The sequence below is a fragment of the Pocillopora verrucosa genome, chromosome 10 (assembly GCF_036669915.1).
Source record: "Pocillopora verrucosa isolate sample1 chromosome 10, ASM3666991v2, whole genome shotgun sequence".
In the NCBI taxonomy this organism is placed as follows: Eukaryota; Metazoa; Cnidaria; class Anthozoa; order Scleractinia; family Pocilloporidae; genus Pocillopora; species Pocillopora verrucosa.
Window position 1 is genome coordinate 19,245,087 of NC_089321.1, and position 27,796 is coordinate 19,272,882.

The window sequence follows — 27,796 nt, forward strand, 5'->3', positions numbered from 1 at the left end:
TTTGTAAGGGTCTATCAAACTTTTTCTGCTTCTTAGTTTATAGGAGCTTCAAACAAATTTTGGGGAGTTTAGTTGTGTGCTTGTTGGAGCGCATCATTGACCAAACCAGCATTTCATTTATAATAACTTTTCAAAGCCTGTCAGAGATCGTATAACACTATTCCATTTCATTTAAGTGGAGATGATGGCAAAGCTAATTAATTCTTTAGAAATGCATTTATTGGCTCCAAAGTACCACCACATGGGTTACAGACAATAGCTCATCGGGAAAATCAGGGAAAATCGTCATCATCTTCAGCCATTTCCTTGGCAAGTTCAAGATCTTGCTTTTCTCTTTCCCGTTGCTCCTAACGAAGGAATAGAGAGAGAAAACACGCTAAGTTGAAAACAATGTATTTTAAGTTCTCAGAGAACAAGTATCTCCCTTTCCATGACAGTCTTTCCGTTATTTACTCAGATATTAACTATCATTCTTACAAGAAGAAATTAAAAAATGCAAGCAATACCTCGAGTGATTCCAAATTCTTGCTATAAGACTTTGGTGGAAATCGCATGGCCTACATTGATGGTAGAAGTAAAGAAATATCTCTTGACAAAGTAACAAATACAACAATGTTAACTAACAGAGGCAATATTAATTTATACCAGTAAAATGTGGAGGTGATTACTGTTCTATAGAAGCATTCTTACAAATTTACAGAGCAATAAGCTAAAAATCTCCAGGGTTTTATTATGATGAGCACGGGGACGATCTTGAAGGTTTCAGAAAATTGATTGAGGTGGGCTCAAAAATGCAATGATTATTTTATGTCGCTATATGTCAAAATTGTGGACCTTGGCTAGAAACAGAGAACGTGATTGAAGTTACACGTTCAATATCAATCCTCATGTAAGGAATACAATCATTAACGGGCACGTGGGAATGTCCAAATCCTATCAAAAAGCTCTCGTATCACCAACGGGCTGATTATATTATTGGTTAAGTATACATTGACTGCTTACCTTGACAGACTGATTGTAAAGATCCAAACAGAAACTAACTCTCTGATGAAAAGCTCCTTGTGGTTCATTAGTAGAGTAGATGTCCACATTTTCCTGTAAAGACAATTTACATATATCATGAAATACCCTAATACCATAGTTACAGTACGTTGATTAAAAATGAACCCCAATTGTTGTAGCTCTTCTTGGAAGTAACTTGTATATCACAAAATAAGAACGTTGAAAGATACAAAGATACAATGGTGAGGAGTTAAAAGTTACTAATTTTATTCTCAGCAAATGAATACACCTTACCTTAGACTGAACATGGCCTTTCTCGTGATCTATTGTGGCATCAATTACACCATCACGAATTGCCTGCCAAGAGAACATTGTGTATTCATTTTTTAACTTCTTGTGCCTTATTTTTAAATGATGACAGCTTTGACTAAGAGTCAGCAATTCCAAAGATAAGTACTAAAGCAATTTCATCCTTTTTTTCCCATGGTTACATGTATGTTGATGTCATGCTGATATCTTTACACCTTTCTTTGTGGGAACTCTGAGCAGTCACATTAGCTCTAACATGCTGACATGTCCTAACAAAGCCAACATACCGGTAGCTGTTTCTGGCTGCCAATTTATGTGAGTACTTATTTCAAAGTAAACAAGGATACAGAAGGTCACTAACATGAACAGAACAAGAACAGCTTTATGACAAAGTGTTACAAACACTTTTAAGAAGAAAATCAAACAAATTACAAGTACCTTAGCAACAATAAATTCAGCATCTTCAGGGCTATCCAACTGCAGTTTCTGTGCAATGTCAGTCAGGGAAATGCGTGAATATGATAGGTTAATCATTCGCACCCCTGCCTTGATCACATTGTGCCGCAACCTATTGACCAAACCATTCATGAAAAAAACTAAGTTGTGATTGATAGTTTCCATAGCAACAAATGCTTGTAATTATCACAGATAAAAACCTGAGACACAATGTAACAAAAAACAGACCTTATGATTAGGGTGTAAGTTTTCTCTGAGAGAAACTTTTCTTTAAACTTGTCCACAACTTGATTAAAGAGCTTCAAATCTCCATTCAGTACAGCTGTTAACAAAATAAAAATAATCATACTCAGGAGTAATGAAAATGCATAAGGAAAAAGGAATATCAATACCCAATGAAGCCCAGAGTTACTTTTGATAAACTTCTCAATTACCCTTCCAAGTCTTGGGCAAACTACAGCATTTGCTTATAAATTAGAGAGACAATCTAACACTTGTTGCTCCTAACACCTTTCATTTATTGAATTAACTGAGATAAATGTATTGTTATCCATCAAAAAGGCAATCACAGAAACAATCTCCTGCCTGCTCATCATGGAAAGCAATAATCATTTTTTCTCCCCACCCAAAGTGTACCTCACGAGCTGGTCACTTCATACACTCTGACAAGGGGAGACAACTAATTTAACATAATGCAGTCAGGATCCTGGCTTGTCTAAGATGTTTTAGTATTATTGCTCCAATGATTATAGAAATGTGTGCACTCTGATTGGCCAAGGATTGTATCATATCTTGTTATAATCACCTCTCCTAGGGTGATTATAGCAAGGTTGCTAAATTACAAAATGACTGTGCTGGAAGTTATTAACACAATAGGAAAAAACAAAATTCTGAAGAGCACAAAAGGTGCTATTCAGTTTGATGTTACCCTTTTCAAAAGAAAGATATAAAGTTTTTGCCTGCTGAATTAAATAAACCTGTTAAATTTTAGTTAAAACCAGCTGCTCATCTTGATATGTGGAATCAAAACAATTATGACAGAATGGTTTCAACAACAAAATGGATTTCCAACAGAATTCAAAGTACTAGAGCAATTGTACTAGAATTACTTGCCTCAGGCTCTGTGAATATTGATGAATACTTCCCTACTCTTGGGGATTATTTAACAATATTCACAGAGCCTGAGGCAGATAATTGTTTGATTCTACAAAGAGAAACTTATATAAACTTGCTTAAGTTTCTAGAGCCTCTGGTTTGAATCATGAGGTATGATAAATTCAGGCAAGTTTGTTCCCAAGAATTTTTACAGAGCACCTAAGGAACCAACTCTGACCCCAAAAAGAAAACCAAAGAAGCATTTTTAAGGGCTCAAATTCTAAATATCAATCCAAACCTTGTAGCGTGTGACCCTCTGACATAGAGGGAAAGAGTGAAGTAAAGAGAGAAGTAAAGGATGAAAGAACGGAAAGAGAACTTCTGTTATCACACCAAAGGTACTAGTTGTGAACACAACTATATCTTGACTATTATGCTTGAGTACAACAAAAGCTTCAATACCTGCCCTCAATGATCCCAAGACTTAAAATCACTACTTCACATACATGTTCAGTGCTTTATTATCAATACCATATAACATCATATTATATCATATCGACAGGGCATACTCACCTTGTGTAAGTTGAAAGTAAGGAACAAGAGTTTTTCTCAGAAATGGTTCTCTAAAAGTGGCTCTATCAGGTATTTCACCAAGAAGCAGTTGAACAACAATAGCAAATTTGTGTGCCTACATGAAAAAATTCATTGTTACATGAGGACTACCAGGTACCAGCAAACTAAGACCTCTTGCACAGACAGGAAATGAGGCAGGTCTCACACAACAATTAGATGTTGGTAAAATAATTTAAAGTTCAATATTTATATTAAAAAAGTAACATTGGTATTTTTTTGCTCAAAACACAAAATACAAGAATGACTACATTTTTAGTTGGAAACACTTTTAATTTTTTTTTACCTAAACAACAGATACCCATTGACTGAAATAAGGTGACTCCTTTGTAAGTCATATACTCTTTGGCCAGACGGAAAATTTTTCTTTGAATAAAATTTATATTAACACAAAGTTGGCAACCAAGGACTTTAACAGATATAGGATTACAACACTTGGCAACTGAAGATATCAGTGTGCTGTCCTCAGTGTCTCTATTGTTTTGTCACTCAGTAACTGCAGGTCCTAATATAGCATCTGCCTTTACTTTCATACCATAAAATAAGTTTCTATAAGTAACTCTATTGTAATGATAATAACCACATTAAAAAATAAAAAAAATTTGTTTGCCATTGGTTCCATCTACTCACAGTTTGCTTGAATCCAATAGCAGCTTGCTGTGGAGCTTTCCTTATGGCCTGCAGAAGATTTTTGTGAGCCTCTGAGTAGTCAAGTTGAATAGCTTTGATAATGCCTGGGGTTCAAGGAAAAAGGAAAGTGTCAGAGAACCAACATAAAACAGGGCGTGAAATTGCACCTAATACAGGCACTAATGTGACTAAACTTTTCACTTTTGTGACCAAACCCTGGAATGTTTCATCATAACCTAACCAAGAGATATAGTGCGTTAAAAGATTTGAAAAGATAAATCCGCAGCAAACTTCCTTGTCAAGTTTGTTTCCAAAACGCAACACCTGCATCTCGATCGATAACTAGAAGCCATTGGGTTAGCTTGATCATTGTATATCATCCATCCTAGTGTCTACTTTGTAGAACGTGAAAGATGTTTTCCCTAGCTTAATTTTGGAGGGTCTATCTAGAATGCTGACAGCGTAAAAAAAGCTTTTGTTTGTCTTTGAAAATGGCGACCAACTTTTTTTTAATTGGCTAACACTTTGAAGAATTTAGGAACCAAGTGGCTATCAGAAAAAAAAATTTAATTTCACGCCCTGTTAAAGTTATCTAATCATCATTGTTACCTTTCACACTAGCTTACAAGGAAAAATGTATTTACAAAATTAATAAATTTGCACATGTGTACACTTCACCAACCAGTATAGTACAGAAATCTTGCCCATTCATTTGTGCTGGCTGTCTCTGGAAACGATGACTTGGACACTAACTTCTCAGCCTAAACAATTGAAAAGTTGACTCTTTTACATGTGGATGGGAATGGAATGTTAGAGGGTCCCCTATACCCCTTTGAAAAACTCTGTTGTGTTGAAAAAATATTGGACCTTTTCATGTGTCACGAAAAAATACCAAAAACTTGTTTCTCTTCACACAAAATTAAAGACAATAACATTGAATTAATAATTCACTTTATCTAGTCTTGACCAGTCTTATGCTACAAAAGATGACATGATGTCTTATCTCATTTTTTCAAGAATCATTACTGGTCTGTTTTTGACTTTTGTTGATCCATCTGGAGTCCATCTCTTGTCAAAACCCTGGTCAAGACCTAACCACAGAGATGATTCACACAAAGAAAAAAAAAAAAAGCCTGATCATGCTTCACGTAAAAAGTAAAGGGGATCCTCATGTTAATCTGAAGAGAGAGATGTTTATTGTATCTGCTTCAATTGGTATCTTCACCACTAGCTTGGAGGACCATTTAATAAACTTGTTGTGGTTACTTAGCACAAGTTGATGAAGCTCTGACAAAGGAGGACAAAAGCTGACATAAATTTAGCAGACAAAAAACCAATTGGATTGCAATGCTGCAGTGTTCTTTCTAGTGTCATGAATGTTTAATGGAGTTTTTTATCAGGTTGCTCTACTTCTTACCTGATCATACAAGTTCAGCTGAAGATAGTTTCTTAAGAGGAGATTCAAAAGAATGGCCTGGAAAGATAATGAATTATAAGCTCCAGAAAAAGGTCAACATTTTTCTTTATAGTAAACAAACTTTCTGATTACCTCCCAGCTGACCCAATGCAAAGATATGATTGTTAATTCTCCCCTCTATCTTATGACTAATGAGTTTGGGTATTCTCATTACCTGTTTTCTGGATAATGCTTGGATATTATAGGGAGAAGTTAAATATCCATCACTTCTTGGAGTTAACAAGTTAAAAACCCACAGTAAACCTACTAACAGCATTTTTGTGGTAAAGGCTTTCTGAAATAGTGCACACTGCAGAGACAGTTCCACATCTGTTGTTTATATAATGAAGAGTACTCACTTGTCCTTCATCATCATGCCTTAAAGTAGCTGTCCTCAATCTTGCTAGTAGAAAGCTGGGACAGGAAAAAAAGAAAAAAAAGAACAGGTTAATTCTGGACCAACACATATGTTGTTACCCAAAGTAAATTTGTACATAAATTTGAATTTTACTGTATTAGTAAGATTCTTCTGTTCAAAAGGTAAAGCTGTAAATATGCGTACAGGCAGTGCATATGCTCTGAGTAAATGTGCTTCCCTGGAGGCCTGAGTCCAAATACAAAGAACACCAATTAACACTTGATTCACAAGCAAAGTTTTCATTTGACTGATCACCGTAAATTTTTTGTGGCATTTCAATTTATGGAATTTTCTTTTGGTGGGACTTATTTTTGCAGCATGACAACAGAAAAATTTTTTAATTTTTTAAGCTGCAACTTCTGTGTATGTACCTTCTGATTTCTTGTAGTCTGTCAACCAGTTCATAAGCACGAGAATGATAGAAATAACACTTGGCAAGAAGGGGGTCCAACGTCCTTCTGTTGTGTCCTAAAGATCGCTGCATCAGCAGTTCTGAACATTTAACAGCCTGAAACAGTCATGCAAAAAAAAAAGTTTTGAGTGGTTAACAAGATATCTAGCTCTCTCCTATGGAAGGTTTTTCTACTGTGGCATCCTTCACAATGCTTTATATTTACAGAAAAGAGCCTTGATATTTAACTCAATCTTCCAGCTGGTCCTTCAATTCTTGTAGCATGTTTGAGTGAAATAACTCAAATTATCCTTAATCATCACACAGATAACGCATTCATTTTTAGGCATCCCTTCTCCCCCTATTCAGAATTTCTGGAACCTTCTGAGGGGTGGTTATGTGTGTTTTCTGACCCTCTCATAAGTATTAATCATGATGCAAAGTCAGCTGACAAGGAAAGCCCTTGAAAAAAGCTCCCAGAACATCAAGCCATCATTATGACAACAATAAAACTCAGCATATCTAAAAATGAGAATAATAATAAAAAGACTAAGGTTGAAACTAGTAATATTTGTGAGAAGTACCAAAGTAACATACAATTTTTAATACTTATCTGCCACCAATAAATATTACATTTGAAGAGAGAAACTTCTATCAGGTGTGAAGTAATATAAAAGTATATTTCTTACCCCATGAAATTGACATAAACCTAGGAAGCTTTTAGCACTGTGAAAAATTAAACAGGAAAAAGGTCCTTTGTTTCACAGCCTTGATCCTCACAGTTCTGGAGAAACATCAATTGAGTTTCAAAAGACTGTGAAAATACTTTTTAACAGTACTCTCTTAGCATAGGAAAATGTTTAAATTAATTTAAATTGAATCAAGATTTGTAATTACTTGAGGAGTCTTACCTCCTTGTAACACTCTGTATCAATAAGATGAATCAAAACCAACAGGTGAAAATAAAATTCAACTTCAGGTAATGCTGCAGCAGCTATCAACCGAGCACTACGTGGTCTGAATGGTACTCCAGGTTCTGATTCCATTGGCTAGAAACACAAAACAAGATCTATAACTTAACACACTAAAATGATTCTGTAGTACCACTGCTGGTACTCTAACACATAGAAATTATTGTGTTATATCTCTCAGTTAGTATGTATGCCATGATTGCTCAATTTAGTGGGACATATTTCATTTTATAGTACACCAAATTCCAAAGCTTGTTTGAGTGTTCAACTTTGCTAATACTGCGTCTAAATGAATGCTGGGATTTAACAACCCTTCACCAGATCCCCCATGGGGCATGTTTCACACAGTCTCAATCTTTGCTGTTGTTGTGCAAGATGCAGAGCCAAAAAAGCCTTGCAAATTCTTTGAAAACTGTATGTTGCCAAACCTATTCTCTCTCCCTGATGGGCCAAGGAGATCATTGATCTGTGTGGGAATGTGAAAATGAGCATAGGCATTCCCAACAACAAAATATTAACAAAAATCTATTGTTTCAAATATTTGTGGGCTTGTGTATAAGACTGTAGTAAGTTGTAACAGTTTCCATTCCATCCCATTTTCCAAAGCCTTGATCTGTTATGCTGTAGAGTCTTGTATAGTCCTTGTTGCTTTTAAGAGTTGCATTTGTCGTTACTCCAAAGCTAATTCTGTCACTTTTAGGTCTTAAATTTCCATTATTTTCATAATTGATTATTCTTTGCATTACACAGTTTTTATTAGAGCTCCATAAGGACTACCTTGATCAAGATGGAATGGAATTATGGTACAACAACTTATTACAGACTTCTGGGCCACAAACCCAAAAATTGGAAGCAGAAGGTCTTTTTTTTTAATTTTGTGCCCTGTACTGATGTCTATGGTCATTTTCACATTCCTACACAGATCAGTGATCTCCTCAGCCCATCATGGAAAGAAAAATGGTTCACAAACAAACAAACAGTTTGAAACAAACAACTCTGAAAGAATTTGTGAAGCTTTTTTGACCCTGCATCTCACATAACAATACTCACACAATACAACACAAACTCAGTTAGTAAAGGGATGTTTCATAAACTTGAAGTTATACAAATAAAGGTTTGATAATCAATATAAGCTAATAAAGAAATCTGAAATCTAATTTCAAAGATGATAGCATTCTTAGATTTAGCTGGCACCTGTTAATAATACTGCCACTGTTATCAAGTTGTTACAGTCAACAAAAACAATAAAGACCCTCTGGGCCAGTTACACACATGAGGTCAAACCTTAATCACTGATTTATGCAAGGAGTGGAGCTAACGTATTCTCTATAAGATAGTTGCTTTCATTAAATGAATGTCCCTCCACTGCTAGCTCTCCACACCCTTTGACACTGTTCACAAAAATTAATGTTCCTTAATGATTCAGCTAAATTCAAGAATATGGTTTTATTGAACAGTGGCTAAACTTTGTTTTAATAACTGCCTTCTGAGTCTCATACATTAATTTCAAAATCTAAAACCAAGATTCACAGTCATTTATAAATGCATTATAAAAACTTTTGGGAAAAAACAACTAACCTCATCAAGAAAAGCCAACAAGCCATCTCTTGCAACTGATGCTGTAAAAAAGATAATCTTTAGAGAATTCCAAGAAAAATAAATCAATGTTACTAAATAATCTCTGTCTGGATCTCTGTATTTAGGTACAGGTCCTAAATTTTAGTTTGTGATATAAATCAACTGTTTTTCTCTAATCACAATCGGTAAAAGAAAGCCTCAAGTAGGCTGCAGCTGTTCTTCTTTACTTACAATTGGGAAAAAAGCCACAAATAAGCTTTCTGAGAATTGGGTGAGTAAGCTTCTTCCTTGTTGCTGGAATGGCTCTTAGAACACGGGTTAGAAACCGTGGTTCCTTGGATGACACTGACTTTTCTATGTACTTGACCTGATCTTTGAGATCTACCAAAAGAAATACATGAAGACAATTACACATCAAATCAAACGACTAAATGTAAATTTTATCGCTGTTGATTATACGTCGACTTTCTCTCTTTTACAATTACAAAAATTTAAGTTCTCATCTGTAAAATTATCTTTAAAGTTTATAATCCTTAACTAACCCTTATAAAATCCTCAAGTCCTACTCTAACATTAAAGAATAACGGTCATTCAACAGACTATCGTACGTTTTTCACCGATTTGAAATGGCCGCAGAAATGCTCATACGAGAAAGTCCTTTTCGTTATTTTAAAATTACTTCTGTACTGTTATAAATTCGACTGGCGGGCACGGCGTTATTTCAAAAACCTGTCCGGCTGCTGAACACGGAGTAACTTCAAAAACCTGTCCGGCTGCCGGACATCTGGACTCAGTGTTAAAACTTACCTTCCAAAACGAGTCTCTCTTTTTCTTCCTTCGAGACCTCCGCTTTCGGTTCTTCTGATTCTGCTGAATCGTTCTGCTTAGGTTCTTCTTTCATTTCTACGTCTGCCTTTGCCATTTTGAATCTTTTAAAAACAAACCTTTTTAAAATTTTTTCCACTGAAATAAGCTTTATTAACTATCTTCTATAGGTTATCCGCCATGACACTGCAAACGATAGTGCGCCTGGTCTCTACAGAAGGCCGCTGGCGGCCCACCACTAGTACCTAGTCTCCCAACCATCACGTGGCGATCAACCATCCACTTATCATCTACTATTTACACCTCGTTGGTAAAAAAAAAAAGGCAGCTAATTAGTGATAATTTAAAAGGACCTCTTGTTGCAGCGTTTAGATCACCCCTGATGAAGGCACTATACAGGGGTGTCGAAACGTTGGGTCTATGAATTGTAACTTCTTCGGTTACATTCATTAAATCTGTAAACCAGAGTAGCATCAAACCATGTCTGGTTGTCCACCTGGCTGCCGTGTGGACTTTAATATAAACCATCAACTTGTTTGAGGATATTGACAGGATAACGACAGGTTAATCACGGGCCTAGGAGAAGTATGTTCTAAAAACATAATGATTTTCATCTCTACCATTAGAAATTTTATAACGGAATTTAGTCTTCAACGTGTTGTTAGATTTCAAAGAATAAACTGTGCGTGTGAAAATTGTCTAACTACTAAAATTCGAATCAAAAATAATTCACAAGAAACTGACCGCACACAGACGATATCCTGGAAAAAGCTCATAAAAAAAATTTCTGGCCACCGTTGGAAGTTTTGTTTTGTGCTTATTAAAAACTGCTTTTTGTGTGCCTCTTGATGGTTCAAACAATTCGCTAAGACATGGATAACAATGAGAGGAATTAGACAACTTTTTACAGCACAGAAAAGGGGCCGGTCATATTTTAGTTTTACAGAAGTATGCTCCAAAAGCCATTTAATATTTATTTCTTCCATTGAATATTTTATCTGAAATGAGGTTCCTGGCACCTTTCATTCAGAATGATGAAAGAGATTAAAGTGTTTAGCGATTTTCGATCAATTTGTTGGGCGCGGTGGTGGCCCACTTAAACGACAGACACAGGATAGCCCCGTTTATCGAAAAACTGTCACATTGCCTCTGATTTTTCGTAAAAATAAGGGTCGTCACTACATTAACGACGAAGTATGAGAAATTGGGAAAAGGGTATGGAATTCTTGACGTATGATGGATGTGAAGATAGATACAATAAGTAACTATGTGATTATGTAGGTTTGTATTAAACACTAAAACATAAACCGCTGCCTTCAACTGAAATTTTGATGTCTAGAAAAGCTAAAGAGGTGTCGAAAACTTCCCTGGTATATTTCAGAGCCGAGTAAAAGGAATTGACAGCGGTTATAAACTAAGTGAAAACCTCCTCTGGTAGGGGAGGTAACGCCGATGCAGTCGTCAATGTGGCGACCGTAGAGTTCAGGTTTGGGGGCGTTGTATTGACTGAAAAATTTTTTTCGACCATATTCCCACCAATAGCGTAGCTCCATTCTCTCCATATAAACCCACACGCAACCCAGAACTCTTTCAATCGCTCTAACGAGGGGCTAACGTTCGAAAGACCAGCTTTTCAACTATTTACGGTGGTCAATTTACGTTATCAACTCAGTTGATAATACTAAACTTCCCTGTTAAACATTCAATAGTCGTCATAACAAAGGTGAAAAAAAAAATCATATCTGTTACAAGACGGTTTATATTTTTATTATAAGTTACAGGCTAAAATGAAACATTTAAATGAGCAACAAGTCTGTCGGTGTTTATTTTTAAACCGACAATGACGATAAACGGAAATCAATCATTGAATGATGTTATCAAAAAAATGAATGATAATCGGCTATTGACTGATACCTTTTGCTACAGCTAGTTAACAGTCAGTCTTACCAATAATACGAGATGTCATGATATATTATACATCATTGGTTTCTATCTAGTTTTATAGATTAAAGTTGTTGCACACGTATCAACAGTTCTACATACGTTTCTAAAAAAGAAGGAAATATCAATATTCTACCTCTTTACAGGATAACACTATCTTTTCTTTGAAGTAACTCATGGTCATGGTTCCCTTTTGGGTGGATAACCACAGCAACAGCTGCTTGGACACCGCGCGTCTTGGTTTTACGTGCGTAGACAGAGCTTATTGGATTGTTTTTAAAATGGTTAATTTTTTTTCCTACTTTTCAAGACAATTCTCAGACGTTTACATTGCTCTGTGAAATCTAAAATGCGGCTAGTAGTAAAAGTTTTTCAATAATTTTTGATGGCGGAGCCCTCGCTACAATGGATTCTATATGGTCCAGCTCTCATCGATGTAAACAAAGGAACAAGCGTCCGCGATATTACAAGACGCCGGTTGCTTATTACAGCAACTCCATTGCAATACAAAGGCTAGTACAAACAGCGACATCAAGCACCCAAAAGTCAAAACAAAAAACAAATGCCAAGCGAAACATAACGAAATTTGATTGTTGTGAGAAAACGATAAGAAGAAATCAAGCAAGCATAACTTGCTGTGGTTGTATTGGCTCTTTCCACCTGAAATGCTCCGGCCTGACAGCCTCCTCCTCTACCTGGTTATGCAGTAACTGTCTGGGATTTGCCCTGCCCTTTTACAAGTGCTCTGAAGCGAAAATGTTGGATGATACACTCGATTTGTCCACACCTCTTGATCCTGGCCTTGATATTCATCTGCTCTGCTCTAACTCAGGCCAATTAAAAATAATGCATCTTAATACTCAGTTCATGGTTTCGACATTTAATGAACTTTTATTCGTTGTCAATTCATATCCACTGGACATTATAACATTGAGCGAAACCTGGCTTAGAGATCAACCCCAGTTATTGGACTGTTTCTATCCCTGGCTCTGTTGCGGAATTCCGGAACAGGGAAGGTATAAGGGGAGGTGGCGTCGGTGTTTATATTAAGGAAAATATCAATTATAAGCGCCGTCATGACATTGAAAATGCCCACCCAGAACTTGAACACCTATGGATAAAGGCGCCTGGCCGCAATAAGTATAGTAGGGCTCTTGTAGGTCTGATCTGTAATTCCGAGCGCATGCTTAGTCCTTCTGATTGGCTAAATAGTTTAGATAACTTACTTGGATACCTAACTGTGTATTGGGATGGCATGTTAATGCTTACAGGAGACATCAATATCGATATGCTTCGTCCTTCTGACCATCTGACAAAAAGGTATCAAGGTATACTGGATTTGTTTGAGCTTACACAGATTGTGGAACGGCCCACACGTGCTACGAGGACCTCCAAAACCCTAATTGATCACTTTATTACCAACCATCCGCAAAGGTGACCAACACTGGTATAATTCCATGCTCTATTGTAAGTGACCACGATGCCATCTACGCATGCGTCAATGTACGGCTCCCTCGGTTCCAGCCTCATTATAAATTTATCAGGGACATTAGGAACTTTAACGAGGACGTGTTTAAAGATGACTTTCGTACTCTTCCTCTGTCTGTTATATACTACTCAGATGATCCAGACGAACAACTAGAGACACCGAATACACTAATTTCCTAGTGTCTTGAGAGACACGTCCCCTTGCGGAAGAGTGCTAAAGCCAAGTGCAAGGCCCCTGCGGTTTGATCGGGACGAACTTCAACGATTTCTTCGCAACGACTGTTCAGAGAACACTAGAGACTCGGGCGACCCCAATAGAGGATCTCACGTGCCTGATAGGTAACCTGCCTGACGTCCCCTCTGGGGGTATGTGTTTTCAGCCGTCACCTGTCACCAGTGAGAACGTTCTCCAGATCATCAAGAATCTACGATCGGATTGTTCTACGGGCGCGGATCAGATACCTACACGCTTCATCAAGATGGTTGCTGAGTGCTTGGCAATCCCCCTGACATCTATCATCAACAGTTGCATTACGGAAGCTTATTTTCCAAAGCAATGGAAGATTGCTCGGGCGTCTCCAGTTCCAAAAATTGACAACCCAGTTTCTAACGATCAACTCCGGCCCATCTCAGTTCTACCTGTTCTATCCAAGGTCTTCGAGAAGCTTGTGGCTATTCAAATGACGAATTATGCGGACCACGCTCATCTTCTTCACGATCGCATCTCTGCTTTCCGTAAAGGGCATTCCACCACTGCAGCCTTGTTGAGAGTTAGAGACGATATTCGCTATGCCATGAAAAGGAAAGAGGTCACACTTATGGTGTTAGCCGATTTCTCGAAGGCTTTTGACACCATATCCTTTAGCGCGACCATCGTGAAGCTCTACAAGCTCGGTTTCTCAAAACCCTTTCTCAAGTGGCTCTTGAGCTATCTATCTGGCCGCTCCCAGCTCGTCCAGATCGACGATAGGAAGTCCTCGTACCAGTCATCTCAGTAAGGCGTTCCACAGGGGTCCATCCAAGGACCGATGATTTTTAACTTATATGTATCAGATCTATACGAGTTCACTCCATCATTGATGGAATGCGTCCAGTATGCGGACGACACCTCACTGTACAGCTATTTTAATGTCAAGGAGTTAGACTCAAGAGTTGTGGACGTGAATGAGACTCTTGTAAGTATCACAAACTGGTCCCAGGACTCCAACTTGGCGCTGAACCCTGCAAAGACTAAGTGTATGTTGTTCTCAACTCCTCAGATATCGTCTTACCATTCTCTGGCTGAACGTCCTATACATTTATCTGTAGGAGATAAACCCCTCGAGAGTGTTCACTCTATTAAATTACTTGGGGTTCACATGACTAACACCTTGAAAAGGGATGATCATGTTGAGCATCTCACCTCATCTTGCTATGGTGTCCTACTTGCGCTGAGGAAAATCAAGAACTTTACAAACTACCACCTTAGAAAACATTTAGTTGAATGTCTGGTTCTATCTCGCCTAGACTTTAGTGATATAATATTCCATCCACTTACTGATTACCTTCTAAAGGGTTAAAGCGTATCCAGTTTGCGGCCACCAGTTTTGTTTTTGGACGCTATGTGAACAATATTGACTCTATTTTTAAGTAAGGCTGGTTGCCTATGAAAGAACGTAGAGAATGGCACGTTCTAAAGGCCGCACACAAAGCTATATACTCTTATGATTGGCCCAGAAACCTTCAGCTTGAGCAAGTAAAACATACCAGAAATTTACGACCATCAAGTACTATAAATCTAGTTATTCCCTATGCCTCGGACACTTTTCAGTATAGCGCGGCAGCCCTCTTCAATTCTCTGCCATCCAATGTTAAATGCTGTGATAATTTTAAATCCTTTAGTAAGAAAACATTATGTATTTTAAGGGAGCGCTTCCGGAATAGGGCGGAATAATTTCTTGCCTAGTTTTAAATAATGTATATATTGCATAGTTACATTTTACTGTTTATTACCTAGCTTTTTACAAATTCATAATTCAGATTTATGTATTTTTATTTATTATTTATTTATTTTTCTTTTTATCTCATATCAGGCGAAGAGCCATACCATGGATGTACTGATATTAAACCGTTATTATTATTATTATTATTATTATTATTATTATTATTATTATTTTTGATATATGGTTTCCGAAGGAAATTCTCCGTTACCCGTAATCAAGTCATCTTTTACCCAAATACTGGACTTAAGTATGATATCGTTATTTCTGATAACAGAAGGTTTTTGTTGATCTTGATCTTTCACTGTTGTTGACCTTCTTAACTTAAGTGTCAGTTGATGAACAACTGTTGAATATGGGGCGCTAGATTGACTTAGAGAGAAAAAGAAAATAAGATGTACATGTGAAAGATCAGTCAGTATGAAAATCTCAACTGTATGAACCATTAGTTTCGATCGACTTTGAAATTTGAAATTGTGGTCCTCTCTGTCCTACGTCAAGCGCGCGCTCATATACAAGCAACAGTGGTTGCGTAGAAACCACGCGAGCTTGAAAAAAAAAAACAGTTCCGCAAACATAGGAAACAATAGCGAGTTACTTTGAGTACTAATATTTCCCTTGTTAACGCCCCGAGACAATGAAGCGAAATTTAGATTGAGGGCTCATGAACAGTTAAGGATTATGGTTCAACAGCGAAGAAAAATACCGATTTAATATGGAAAATGAAAAAACTAATGAAGCGAAGCGACGTGAGCAGCGAGGCAAAAGTGTTGATGTTGCTTTTATGTTTGATCGTCGTTCAAGTTTTGAGATGCCGAATGAAACAACTCCTCGAGACTCGGCCGATAATCTTTTAAAACTTAGGAAAAGGACACGAAATAAATCGTGGGCAAGTGGAGCATTACGAAAAAATTTCTTGCCAGTCGAGAAAAGATCGCAGTCATCTAAAGCTACGTTTGATAAGCACAGGCCATCACATCGTGTGAAATATAACGGACATCCGTTTGACAGGAACAAAACTGGGCGATGGCAAGGGGATTACATCAAGATGAACGTACCCAAGAAATGGCTAAGAGACTATGAGAAAAAGCAGGTGAGATTTTTCAGTTTATTTTTTTAATGCTAAGCTTTCAAGAATCTTGCAAGACCCTTAGCCCGTGAGCCGCATCTCTAAGCAACAATTCGCACTCGTAAACTCAAATACCTGGTAGATCACGTCTACGTTTTATTCAGTCAGTTCCTTAATATGCATCTCTATACAGTGCTCGAAGATAATTTGATTGTTTCATTTTTATTCCAGGCTATTTCTGTGTTCAATTTTAATATACGCGGATTTTTTATACTCGGATTTTTGTGGGGCTATTAAGTTTTGTAGACTTAGCTCGCGTGAGTAACCTAGGTAATCGCGTGACAAATATTCGTTAATTATTTAAAAAATTTGGTACCACAATCCAATATTCTCTCATTACCTTAAAAAAAATAGATCTGCTGATTTGCGAATGTATACATTCGTTGAGATTGGTGGCTATATGAATTTTATCCCGTCCTTTATTGCCGGTCGATGGCGCACTTGTTTCTGGTTTTAGAAGAATGCGCAAGGTCATGACAAAGCATTTAATAAAAGTCATAATAAGGATGGATGAGCACATACTTCAAATAGTTGCTTTATACAGCTCATTGCAGATGAAACGACTTAACAAAAGTCTGGATATTCCGCTACAAAGAACCTTTGAATACGTGTTGCTGTTCACTCTTCCTTTGAATTTGTGATACTGATCACTGATTTCTTTCAACAACTGCAAAACGTTTATCAGATAAAGAGTCCAAACCCCCAGAGAAGTCTGCCAACCCAAACTGTGAAAATCCCGCTGAGAATTTAATTAAAGAAATAAGCTGCCTTGCTTGCAAAAAGCCGGAAACTGCATAAAAGTTTCTAAGGTTAATTGTATGGCAAATGCCACAAAGCTGTGGCCCGACGTGATTAAGTTTTAAAAGAAAATACTGCGTTGATCACTGGCAAAGCTTTTTACAGTTTTAACGATGTAATTGTTGATAAAAATGCTTTCCCTTATCTGCCCACTTATTCCGCATTAGCATTGTTGTGTTTATGGGTAATCTGTTTTATCTTACTTAGTTATGTCTGAACTAGTGCTTACCATAGATCAGGGTAGATAAAATTTGTTTCCTGTGTTAATTAAAGACGCCATCCAAGAGATTTACCAAGGTCAACACTGGCAAATTCCTCAAATACTACCTTCCATTTTGAATAATACAATATTTGATTCTAGCTCACAAAATGCTATAGAATCGTAGGCTTAAGAAAATTCTGCCTTTCTTAACAAACATGAGTACATGTTTTCTCGCACAAATATTATCCAATCGTTGTCCATCTTAAATCACTCTTCAGTTCAGCTGGCGAGTTTTCATATTAAGTCGAGTCCTGTTTAACCGACTCAATCGTTATCTCTGGGTGACCTGTGGTACAGGTTTGATCTCAGTGGTTCAGTTTGAATAACGCGCCATCAGTGTCATTTTTGCTCCACAGGCAGATCTTCAGAAGCAAACTAAAGTAAAGCTTGAGGTAGGTAAAATTGAGTTTTCCTGTTTTGAAACAATTGCAGTCAAATGCCATGTAGAACTTGAAGTATCGTTTACTTGATATCGGTTGGGAATTGCACCAACCAAAACACTTTAAACCAAACTGATAAGCAATAAAACCATATCGGCGAATATGAACGCTTGATCAAAACAAATTGCAAAAAATGTGCATGTGTTTAAAAAAACTAACATCATTCTAAGAGGGACTACACGAAACGGTGCTTTTGAAAATTTTGTGAAGAACTCTTAATCAAATTAAGACAACGAACCAACAATAATAGCTATTATAGCAATCATAAAGCAGTTTTCAATTGAGCGTTGAAAGTAATTCGCGAGTGCTTTGGTTTTACTTTAGTTTGCTCTTTGATTGGTCCAGAAAGCTCCTGCCACTTTCTCAAACAATCAGATTCAAAACTAAAACCACCGGCGACTTGGTCACTCGCATTTTCCCGCGCTTCAGACAGTTGACTTTCTTTTACTTTTAGTTCTTATTGGCTCGTTGTGGATATTTTACTTTGGGTTTGGTTTTACAACTCGAAACCGAAAAGCGCTCTAATAGTGATACTAATAATACTTGTCATTTTTGTTGCGCATTGCAAAAAAAAGAAAAAACCTTCCTCATATGGTAGTTCATCAATTGATAAATTGATTTATTCGAGTACCATTATGATTCCTTCTTCAACATTTCGCTTGAGCCCAGTTCAATAGAAAAATTACTTTGAAAAAAGATACTGTGGGACTGAAAGGATGAATATTGGACATGTGCCACTTTCTTTCCTTGCCCGGCTGCTTTTCAGGAAAAACAACAATGGGCAACTTGCGGACAAATTCCTCAGCAAACCCAAATTGGCAGCGAGGAGAGGAAAGATAGAAAATAGGACGCATGTCATGAGGTTAATCCATTTTAAAAAGATCCTCGCTTGGCCTGTTTGATGGTTGAATTAATTGTTACAAGTAGAAATGTTTTTCCTTGCTTCTTGTTAATAAGAGAAACAAGAAAAACATTTTACCTGTCACAAACTTAAAAGTTTGCTGCGGTTTTTTTGTTGTTTATGTTGTTTATGGCTCGCTTATGACGTTCACGCCACGAGCAAGCACGAGATGACCTTCATCAGCAGTACTCGGAGTCAGCATTAAGAAGTAAAGTACTGTAGACAAGCTGAGAGTGTTCTAAAATTTGCCTCCGTGATCTAAGGGAAAAACTTGATGAGGAACGTTGATGACCAACATAGCTTGCAGTATACGCTTACCTTAAAAATCACTTCGCTATTGAATTGGGGTTTTATCGCGTTTGACTTCCCCAAGGCCATAGTGACCCACTGTGTTCTTCGTATGTTATTTTTCAGCCTCTGGATCGATTTCGACGTGCTGTTAGAATGGTAAGTATGATATAATCGCTGATGATCTTTGCCTATAGCGCAGCTATTGCTGTTATTTTTGTTGTTGCTGTTATCCACGTCACATTTGAGTGAAAGCTTCTGTTGAAAATGCCTCTAAGTCATTTTTTGCAGATATACCTGTGTTGTTCCATGCTAACGATGGTTAAGTTTGGCGTGCTCGATCCGCCCTACACGATCCTTTCCCTTAACAAATAAAGAATATGAAATTCAAATTTTTAACGCACTGCAACTGAGCCAATTTTTTTGTGTTAAAGTTGGGATCACTTGCAGTCGATGTGCACGTTCAAATCGTTTGGTTCATCGGGCTAAGTGATTCTTATCCCCACCACTGAAAATTATGTATAAAACTGTGACACTACTCGAGTTTTCACAACCGAAAAGTAACTTAAAATCTCGAAAAATTTCTTCAAATGTGAAAGCCAGCATTTTGAATCCTGCTCAACAACCCGGCCGCTTACCAGTGACCAAGGGATGATGCACTGACTTATTTAATTTGCATTCCCATGTGTCCATACTGGTCATCAGTATGATTCAGGAGCTACACAAGGAGGACTTCTTGACCCAAGTGATACATTTTGTGCGATAACCAGCTATTTTTGAACTGCACGTCGTGGTTTTGCTTGTGCGGCCAGATTACAGAATTGTTCTCAAAATAGCGACGCCATAGTACGATTAGCAGCACATTCGAAGAGAATCTTTGAATAATTAGATTAATCTCAGAAGTCTCAAATCGGTGTAAGAAGTGAGTCATTACTTATAGTATTTAATGGCTGGGATGAAAATGTAATGGATTATAGCTTACTTATACTTATACTTATTACATGTATATCTTTCAGTTAGTACGTGCGTTTGAGAATGTATTAGGCCGTATTTCATCAAACGGCCGCTAAATTCGAGAATTTGTTTGAATTGAAATCTTACCCTTCTATTTGAACCCAGATGTATGATAAATATCTTCCTAAGACCTCGTTAACTCGGTCTGTACTGCAACTTACGAAACCTTGAGCAGAAAAATTCGGTCCGTAACTCACAGTTCAGACCTCGAACTGGGTTAGTTAGAGTTGTTTATTGTTTACTATACCGACCTTAGAGAGGCAAGGGTCTGCACTTCTTTTCGGTTTACCGCGGTCATAACACTTTTCATTTGTCAGTATAACTCTCTTAAAGTTTAAAGAACTTTTCTTTTATTCTTTTGACATCCCGTATGGGTTATTACGCTGGTAAACCGATAAAAAAGTGCGATTCATTGCTTTAAAATCGAACCATAATCGGGTTTTTATCTATAATGCAATTTACGTTCGGAATTGCCCCATCTCCACCGAGAAGACTACTGATTGGAATCATGTGATTCAAACTCGCACGTCGTATTGCCCCTCTCGTGTTTTTGTTGTAGGTTCAAACTCTCAACACTTCAATTCGGAGCATCGTACATCACGCTGTAGAGAAAGGCCAATATGAAGAAGTTACTTCTGACGCCACACTTAGCTTGAAAAGTGCCGCCGCCCAGGGAACTGTGGAGGATCTAATGTTTGATCCAGAAAATTACAAATGCCACCACGAGGTGACTTGTGAAATCTTTTTCCGTAATTTGTTATGCCAAAACTGGTAGCTAAAGTTCATGCAAAGACATAAACTAGGAGCTAAATGGTTGCTCTCTGACGATCTACTAGAATTTCATCGTGCAACAATATTTACACATAATCACATCGCTAGTTACTCGAAATAAGAGAGAGAATTCTAACAACTATTGTAACAAGCCAAGCCTGAAAACAAAATGAATAAGCACCGGGGAAGTAAAAGTAAAGAAAGGGAAAGATCTTGACGAGAGCGAGAGTTATTGTTGAAAAATAAAGTTTTGAGAAAACTGCTATAAATCATCAAAAATGATATTGTAATTTTCGTAGGGCGTAGATACCCCAACGAAACGGCAATTTATTGATGATCCAACCATTTTATCCGTTCATAGAGGAAAGGTCCTGAATGTTGTTGGACTTTTTTTTATCTGTTATTAGAATACAATTACGTTTGTGCTTTCAGTTTCTAATACCAAGATGGGCCAAGGAAATTACTCTCAAGGAACCGCAGCAAAGGACTAAGCAAGAAATTCATTCCATCGTTCAACTTATGAAGCAACTCAAAGGTTTCCGTAGATACAGCTTTAAGATACAAGAAGCGATTTGTGCGGCACTCAAATACGATTGGTACGATAAGAAACAGCCATTAAAATTTAGAGTTCTGTTCGTTCGTCGCAAGAAGATTTGAATACTCACATTAAAAAATTACTGTTGGGTATACTCCAGCTTAGATGCTTCCCATGGGATTATGTTCTTGCCCATTGTGTGAGTTCTTCATCGTACAAACAGCTTGTACCATGAATGTCTTTTATTTGAATTATTCGTTCACAACCCTACGAGGGAATCAAATCTGTTTTCTGAAGCACTAACACAAGCGTTTCCCTTAATCTTGTACCTCTTGTTTTCTTGAAAGCAAATCAAGTCAGCCAAAGTTTCATTGGTGTTCAAGTTAATGCGACATCGCTCAAATTAAAATGAGAGGTTGATAGAAAATTAAAGGACGCAAGTAGTCCTGAGGTAATTTCATTTTGCTGTGAACAACATTGCACATGAATGTAATACTATTCAAATGGCATGTCTGTTTCGCAGCTTTGGACGACGTCGTGTGGTAATTCGGAAAGGTCACGTTGCTCAACGGTTCTACTTTGTATTTAATGGCTCAGTGTGTGTGACAATCGATGATGACGAACACAGCGCATTTGTTAAACCAACTACCTTGCTCAGAAGAGGGGATCACTTTGGGGTATGCCACTAAGAGTTAAATAGGCCGAATAAAATTCTAAAATTTGTAAAAGATAGGCCCTTTTGGCGTGATAATGCATTGTGAGAGTCTTTCTTGGCTTTTGAATCTTCAGTTAACACTAGATAGTGTAAAACAGTGTGGGTAAATAGCTATTCACCACGTGTGATTGTAATTTAGGGTCTATCTTCCTTCATGCCATCGTTACTCTGTTTTATGTCATCCTTATTAAGCTCAAAAACTATTGTTATTATCAAAATTCGTTATTTAACGCTTCTTTTCAACAGGAACTCGCTTTTATTCGTGGACTGAGAAGGGCAGCCACAGTAGTTTGTCTAGAAAGAACTGAGTTACTGTCCGTGGAGAGAGAAGATTTCTTTTCCGCTAAGATTGACGTGTCCTTCAACGCGGATATGCAAAGGAGAGTGGCACTCCTAAAGTAAGGAAAATGAATCGTCGAATAATGGATATGACACGTTAGGCATCAAAATGCTAGTTATGTTCGAGACATCGCGCAGATAATCTGTTTATAAGACAATATGCATCAGTATACGTTTGCATGGTGTAAATCTTTAGGAGGATGCACTTACTGTCGTAATCAAGTAATTTTAATCTAGAAGAATTGCAAGAGCTGCGTCTTTATACCATGGGTCATTTTTCCAAGTCACAACGAACTTCATTTTAAAGGAAAGAGAGCCTGAAATGATCGTATTTCAATGTAGAAAAACATCAGGGCCGTCTAAATATGCCAAATGGCTCGAGGTTGAATGGTGAAAATTAACAATTATTCCAGATGACGACTCGGAACTGGCAAAGCTTTTTTTAAGATGGACAACTTTGACAATGCTCTTCTCAGTGTATTTCTAGGTCTCAATAGGAGTAGTGTTTCAGTTTATATTACGCCACAGTTAAGATTAAGGGTATAAACGCAAATGACCCACAAAAGCATTTCAATAAAACGTTTTAACAAGTCTTGAAGAAATAGAAATACTTCCTGCAAAACATCCTTACCCAATTGATTATAAGACACAAAAAATTTGTGATCGAGTATTTTCATCTACACGAGTAACTTAAAGAAATCCTATTTGACCCTTGGATGAAAAAATAACCTATCTAGAACCTATCCCTAGTGGTGAACTCGATCAGATTCCGTAACGGGGAAAGAGTACGTTGTTCACCTGTGTTCGTTCTTCATTTTCTTCTTTCATCTCTGTCGCCACCGATCAAATGCTTATCATCTGTTCACATTCCAGCTGTGTTTTATTTAACTGATGTTTTTTTTCTCTTAGGGAGCATCACGTGTTCAGCACGTGGCCTGTAGATGTGGTGAAACAGGTTGCAGAGGAGAGCATACTTCAGGACTACAATAGTGATGAAGTGATTATTCGTGATTCGTCTAAGATGCATTGCATAGTATTCGTCACTAAGGTAAGAACTTAGGGACATGGAATGGAGGCTGGCGCGGTAACCTGAAGTAGTTTAAGGTCATCAGTAAGTAGTTTAAGGTCATCGTCTTTGATCTTTTCTGCTGGTTCATAAGTCAAATCGTTACAACTGACGATAACAGAAACTTATTGCTTCTATCTAGTGGAGTTTACAGCGCGCATAGTGCGCGCAGCGTAGCTCTATATCTAAGAAAAATGGTAAGCAATCAACACATCATGATTGGCGATCTCTCTGTGTACGCTTTTCATGACTGTGTCTTATCATATATGTACCAAAGGTACCCTTTTACGTTCCTTCGTGATGGGAATAAATGTCTTGTAGCTCTCTATGAAAACTGAGTACGTGAAAGAATACTTTGGCCTCTAAAGAGTGCATATCAAGCGAAAATGAGCTTTACGGTTCTATTTCCTTCTTATTTAACAAGAAATAACAGTAAATCGAATAGTCCGATCTTCTAGCCGATAGTAGTCCAGTTAAGTACAAAAGGGTTTTTAAAAGGACTTTTATCGGTGACTGTGACTGTCTTTTCATCAACGTATGCTAAATCCATCATCATGTTAAGGGTCGTTTGCTCGAGTAATAAGTCATCTTAGTGGTTCTACACTTCCTTAGGGGCACCTTTAGCTTCAGCTCTACCTGTTTTTAAGTTCGGTGACCTTCTTTTTTAATCGAACTGCGCTCTTGACCCTAAAATTTATCGTTCCACATCTAAATCTGGATTATTTAAGGTGGCTCCGCCGAATCAAGGGTGCAGTTCTTTGTTAACGCATTCCTTGCTCACTCTTTCTCCTTAACAGAACTGTTGAAAAGCACATAAGTAAAATATACGCATTATTCACTTGCTATACGAAAATTTATTTCCGGGAACCACAAAGTTTATCAGTTCTTAATTTATAATGGATTTAAAACTTTTCTAAATAGAGACATAAAAAAAATTCATTAGGCAAACAACTATAGAGGTTTCAAAGTCTGTTTTTTTATTGTTTTATCAAGGGTCAGTGCAATGTATTAAGACTGTTAGACCTCGGTGACTGTAAGGAATACATCGACCACGCCTTGAAATATAGGATGGGGAAAATAAAAGAAGATGGGTCAACAATTTACAACCCTTTTGTGGACGACATCTCTGTAAGCTCAGTAGTTTTACGAGGATTACTTCCGAGATCTGAGAGCCCCGAGGAAAACTCCACTGCAACCAGCTCGGTAAAAAGGGTGCGAGAAAAAGCGAAATCGGCTCCTCCCAACACAAACCCAGGCTCGCATCAGTCAGAAATGATAGCGTCTCGGCCTGTTACTAAAGGAATCCTACACTTGGGAAGCTCAAAAAGAAAATCGCCAAGGGGTCTAGTGAGTTTCCAGGATAAACATAGAGAATTACCCGGTTTAGAAGTAGAAGTTTTGCAACCTTCCGAAAATCCACCAAGATCTCTTAAGCCCTCGGGCTCGCTGTACCAAATTAACGAGAAGGAGGAGAGATTCCATGAGAAACGCGCTATGGATGAGAATGTTGGTGTTGGAGTTTATATGATGGTGGATCGATTGAGACCAGGTCAATGTTTTGTAAGTATAACCCCTTACCCAACATTGTCAGTTCATTTCCTCGTCTATTCTGGTGAATAATACATTTAGTGTAAACTAGCTAGAATTGAAGTACCGTGGTTAGCGTAAATATGGAGTTGTGGCAGCCCCAATTCATTTTCAAAGTTTCATCATGGGCATGTCATGTCTCGAATAACTATGAAGCGTGTGGATATCAACCTAGGAGACTGACAAAACTTGCTTGAGTAATGTTCAGATTACCCCTGTTTTCGGAGATCCCAGAAGGTTGTGGAAATAACCACTTCCGCCGGCCATATACATTTCATGTGGCATCACCACCAGTCAAGCTACAATTCTCATTATTCCTTGCAGACCAAATGCCCCAAGTTTAAAAGTGACACTACTATTTTTCGAATGAGTGTTAGAAACGCTGGCCTGTTTCCTTGTGCGTTGCACTCTGGAACAAAAGAATCGGGCTTGAGCTCTGGTTGTGTCCCTGTGTTGTGCCCTTTAGCAAAACGCTTTCAATGGGTATTGAAAACAGTCAGCAAAGCTTGAAGAATTGTAGAGGGTATTCCAGCGCTGGACTGACATCAAATCCTTAGGGTGTCATGTTTCTGAGCCTGGGCATGCTCTAGTAAAATTGTCTTATGGCTAAAAACCTGACCTTGTCCTATGGTATCCTCTCGTGTCTGTGTCTGCAAAACCTGCTGATGCTGTACAGCTTGAATATGGATCTGTTTCAGTTGCTGAATCTGTTTTCCTTTATTTCAAATTCGTCACAATCGTATTGTTATTCACCATCTCAGGGTGCGTGGTCTTTGTTGGAGCTAGAGGACCATTGCTTGCCTGCGGCTGAGAAGGCTAACTCTCCTTCACAACAAAATGAACGAGACCTGACCAGCCATAACAAGAAAAGTATTAAAAGGCAGACTAAGGAGGATAAACTAAGGGACAGACGCTTTACTTTGGTCAGTGCCGGCTGTGAAGTTGTCAAAGTAGCCAAAGAAGTTTTCTTCAAATATTCAGACGCTGAAACTCTTGATAAACTTAAACAATTAACAACCACTTATCCTAAAGATAGCTTCTTGTGTCAGAAATATCTTCAGCAGAGCGACTGGAGGACATACAGAGAGAATGTTGTAGATAATGTTGTGGTAAGGCACATTGCTCGCCTAGAGACAGCTAAAGGATCTGCTCGCTCACATAAGGTCAGATCATCCCCAGTCCCGTCGCCGCTGGGCTCGGTAAAAATGTGGCCATCTATAAATTCCAAGTGGGAGTACTTCCTAGACGCAGGATGGGAGTCTGCACAAGTCAACGCACCAGCTGTTGACGGTTAGTAGTGCTAAGCTTTGTATTTTCGTTGGAGCGTATTTCAAGTATCGTATAACTAGAATAAAGGTAATAACGACTGCCTATCAGGGGAACGGAAAAGATAATGAGTAGACAATGAGAACTCAAAGATCAAACTCGCAACATACCCGAAGCGCGAGAAACTCGAGTGACCAAGTCGTGATTAGATAAAGTTTTGAATCTCAATGGTCGAGAAAGTTTCGCTAGTGCTCTAGACCGATCACATGAAGAAGTAGAGCAAAACTAAAGCCATGCCAAATTTCTTGCGCTACTCAATTAAAAATTACGCAGTCTATGGACAGCGCTAATTGCCTCGTCGTTATTGACGACAGATATGAAGATGTATGGATCACCTCTAATATTTCTATTCTTTGAAGGAGGAGTGAGTGAGTTTGCAATTAGTTTGATGATTGGCGATTTAGTAAACATCATTTAATTTATTTTAGCCAGGACTTCAAGACCACACAGCTCCGATTGTTCTGCTATAAATCCATCAAGTCGGGGTCGGAGTCCATCATCGAGAAAACAATCACCGTACACCACGCCCCGTGGTTCACCCATACCTCTTCCTTCACCTGCCTCAAAATCGTCCGAAAAGCTTTTACCGCTGGTCAAAAATGACCTGGTGCTGGCTCAGGGTAGTCAGAGGGCACTAGTACTGACTCATGGCGGTAGTAGGAGTAATAATTATCAACTACAGATCGAGAGACGAATAATTGACAAAAACGACTCCAGGAAAAATAATCCACTTTTAAATAGAGTGAAATAGCATTTAGGATCCATCAAGGGGTCGTTTCAAAGAATCAATCGACTCTTCTCCCAAACTACCGCCTAATTTAAGTATATGAAATTATTTATCACGAATTAAAAGTTGTATTGAATGTTTTATCCGATGACATTAAAAAATCTTGAGATAGGTGATCAGGTCAACAAGTTGGACAAATTGATGATTGATCCTTGTGTCAATTTTACTTTCAATTTTACTTTTCAAAATTTTCATCATGTTTGTAATTACCGAGGTTTCTGTTGCCGGAACACGTTATGATGGCACAGAATCGAATGAGAAATCAGCAATCCACTCTTGTCTGTCAGCCTGAAGGTATTAATCAGAGTCAACAATGATGCAAAGCCCAGGGCCGGGTTGTTCAAAGCTGGGTTAAGATAACCTAGCTTTCGAGTGAAGTCTGATTTCAGATCTGAGGGCTTTAAAAGAAAATACTGTCGAATTCTTCTTGTCAAGAATATGATTATTTGATGGTTTCAAAAAACTAACGCACGCAAGGAGCAAAAGGAAGTAAGGCGAGTTCGTTGTTCCTTCGTGCTCAATTTCTAACTGCATTTGGAGAAAACAAAATATTTAACCATCTTTTTCCTTTTCAAAGCAAGGAATAATTTGCGATAGATGAAGAGATTTTAAACAACTTTAAATTTTAGCAAGACCCGCTAATCTCAGAGACAAATCACACTGGGATAA

At 37.9% G+C, this 27,796-nt stretch overlaps 3 protein-coding genes across 5 annotated transcripts; 2 read left to right on the forward strand and 1 right to left on the reverse strand.

The window, feature by feature from the left end:
- Positions 1 to 197: 197 nt before the first annotated feature.
- LOC131787106 (26S proteasome non-ATPase regulatory subunit 3) lies at positions 198 to 9,956 on the reverse strand. The gene is made up of 16 exons (XM_059104197.2): positions 9,744 to 9,956; positions 9,168 to 9,317; positions 8,937 to 8,977; positions 7,299 to 7,436; positions 6,368 to 6,504; positions 5,938 to 5,992; positions 5,540 to 5,596; positions 4,805 to 4,883; positions 4,123 to 4,226; positions 3,436 to 3,550; positions 1,996 to 2,089; positions 1,750 to 1,879; positions 1,297 to 1,359; positions 1,003 to 1,095; positions 507 to 557; positions 198 to 347 (listed from the first exon to the last, which is right to left on the reverse strand). The coding sequence occupies exons 1-16, from the start codon at positions 9,856 to 9,858 to the stop codon at positions 273 to 275; spliced, it is 1,497 nt and encodes a 498-aa protein (XP_058960180.1). The 5' UTR covers positions 9,859 to 9,956; the 3' UTR covers positions 198 to 272.
- A 4,262-nt stretch (positions 9,957 to 14,218) lies between these two features.
- On the forward strand, positions 14,219 to 14,749 carry LOC136283751 (uncharacterized). The gene has a single exon (XM_066172942.1). The coding sequence runs from the start codon at positions 14,219 to 14,221 to the stop codon at positions 14,747 to 14,749; it is 531 nt and encodes a 176-aa protein (XP_066029039.1).
- Positions 14,750 to 15,775: 1,026 nt separating this feature from the next.
- LOC131787075 (cyclic nucleotide-binding domain-containing protein 2) lies at positions 15,776 to 27,243 on the forward strand. Of its 3 annotated transcripts, none has more exons than XM_059104144.2 (11): positions 15,776 to 16,262; positions 17,715 to 17,750; positions 19,114 to 19,146; positions 20,561 to 20,728; positions 21,205 to 21,368; positions 21,831 to 21,984; positions 22,269 to 22,420; positions 23,271 to 23,409; positions 24,421 to 24,987; positions 25,776 to 26,304; positions 26,769 to 27,243. In XM_059104144.2, exons 1-11 carry the CDS (start codon positions 15,885 to 15,887, stop codon positions 27,089 to 27,091), a joined length of 2,643 nt encoding a protein of 880 aa, XP_058960127.2. In that variant the 5' UTR covers positions 15,776 to 15,884; the 3' UTR covers positions 27,092 to 27,243. The 3 variants fall into 3 exon arrangements, with proteins under 3 accessions (XP_058960127.2, XP_066029774.1, XP_058960125.2); XM_066173677.1 differs by having other exon boundaries at positions 26,773 to 26,938; XM_059104142.2 differs by having other exon boundaries at positions 16,097 to 16,262; positions 17,696 to 17,750.
- The last annotated feature ends 553 nt before the right edge of the window (positions 27,244 to 27,796 follow it).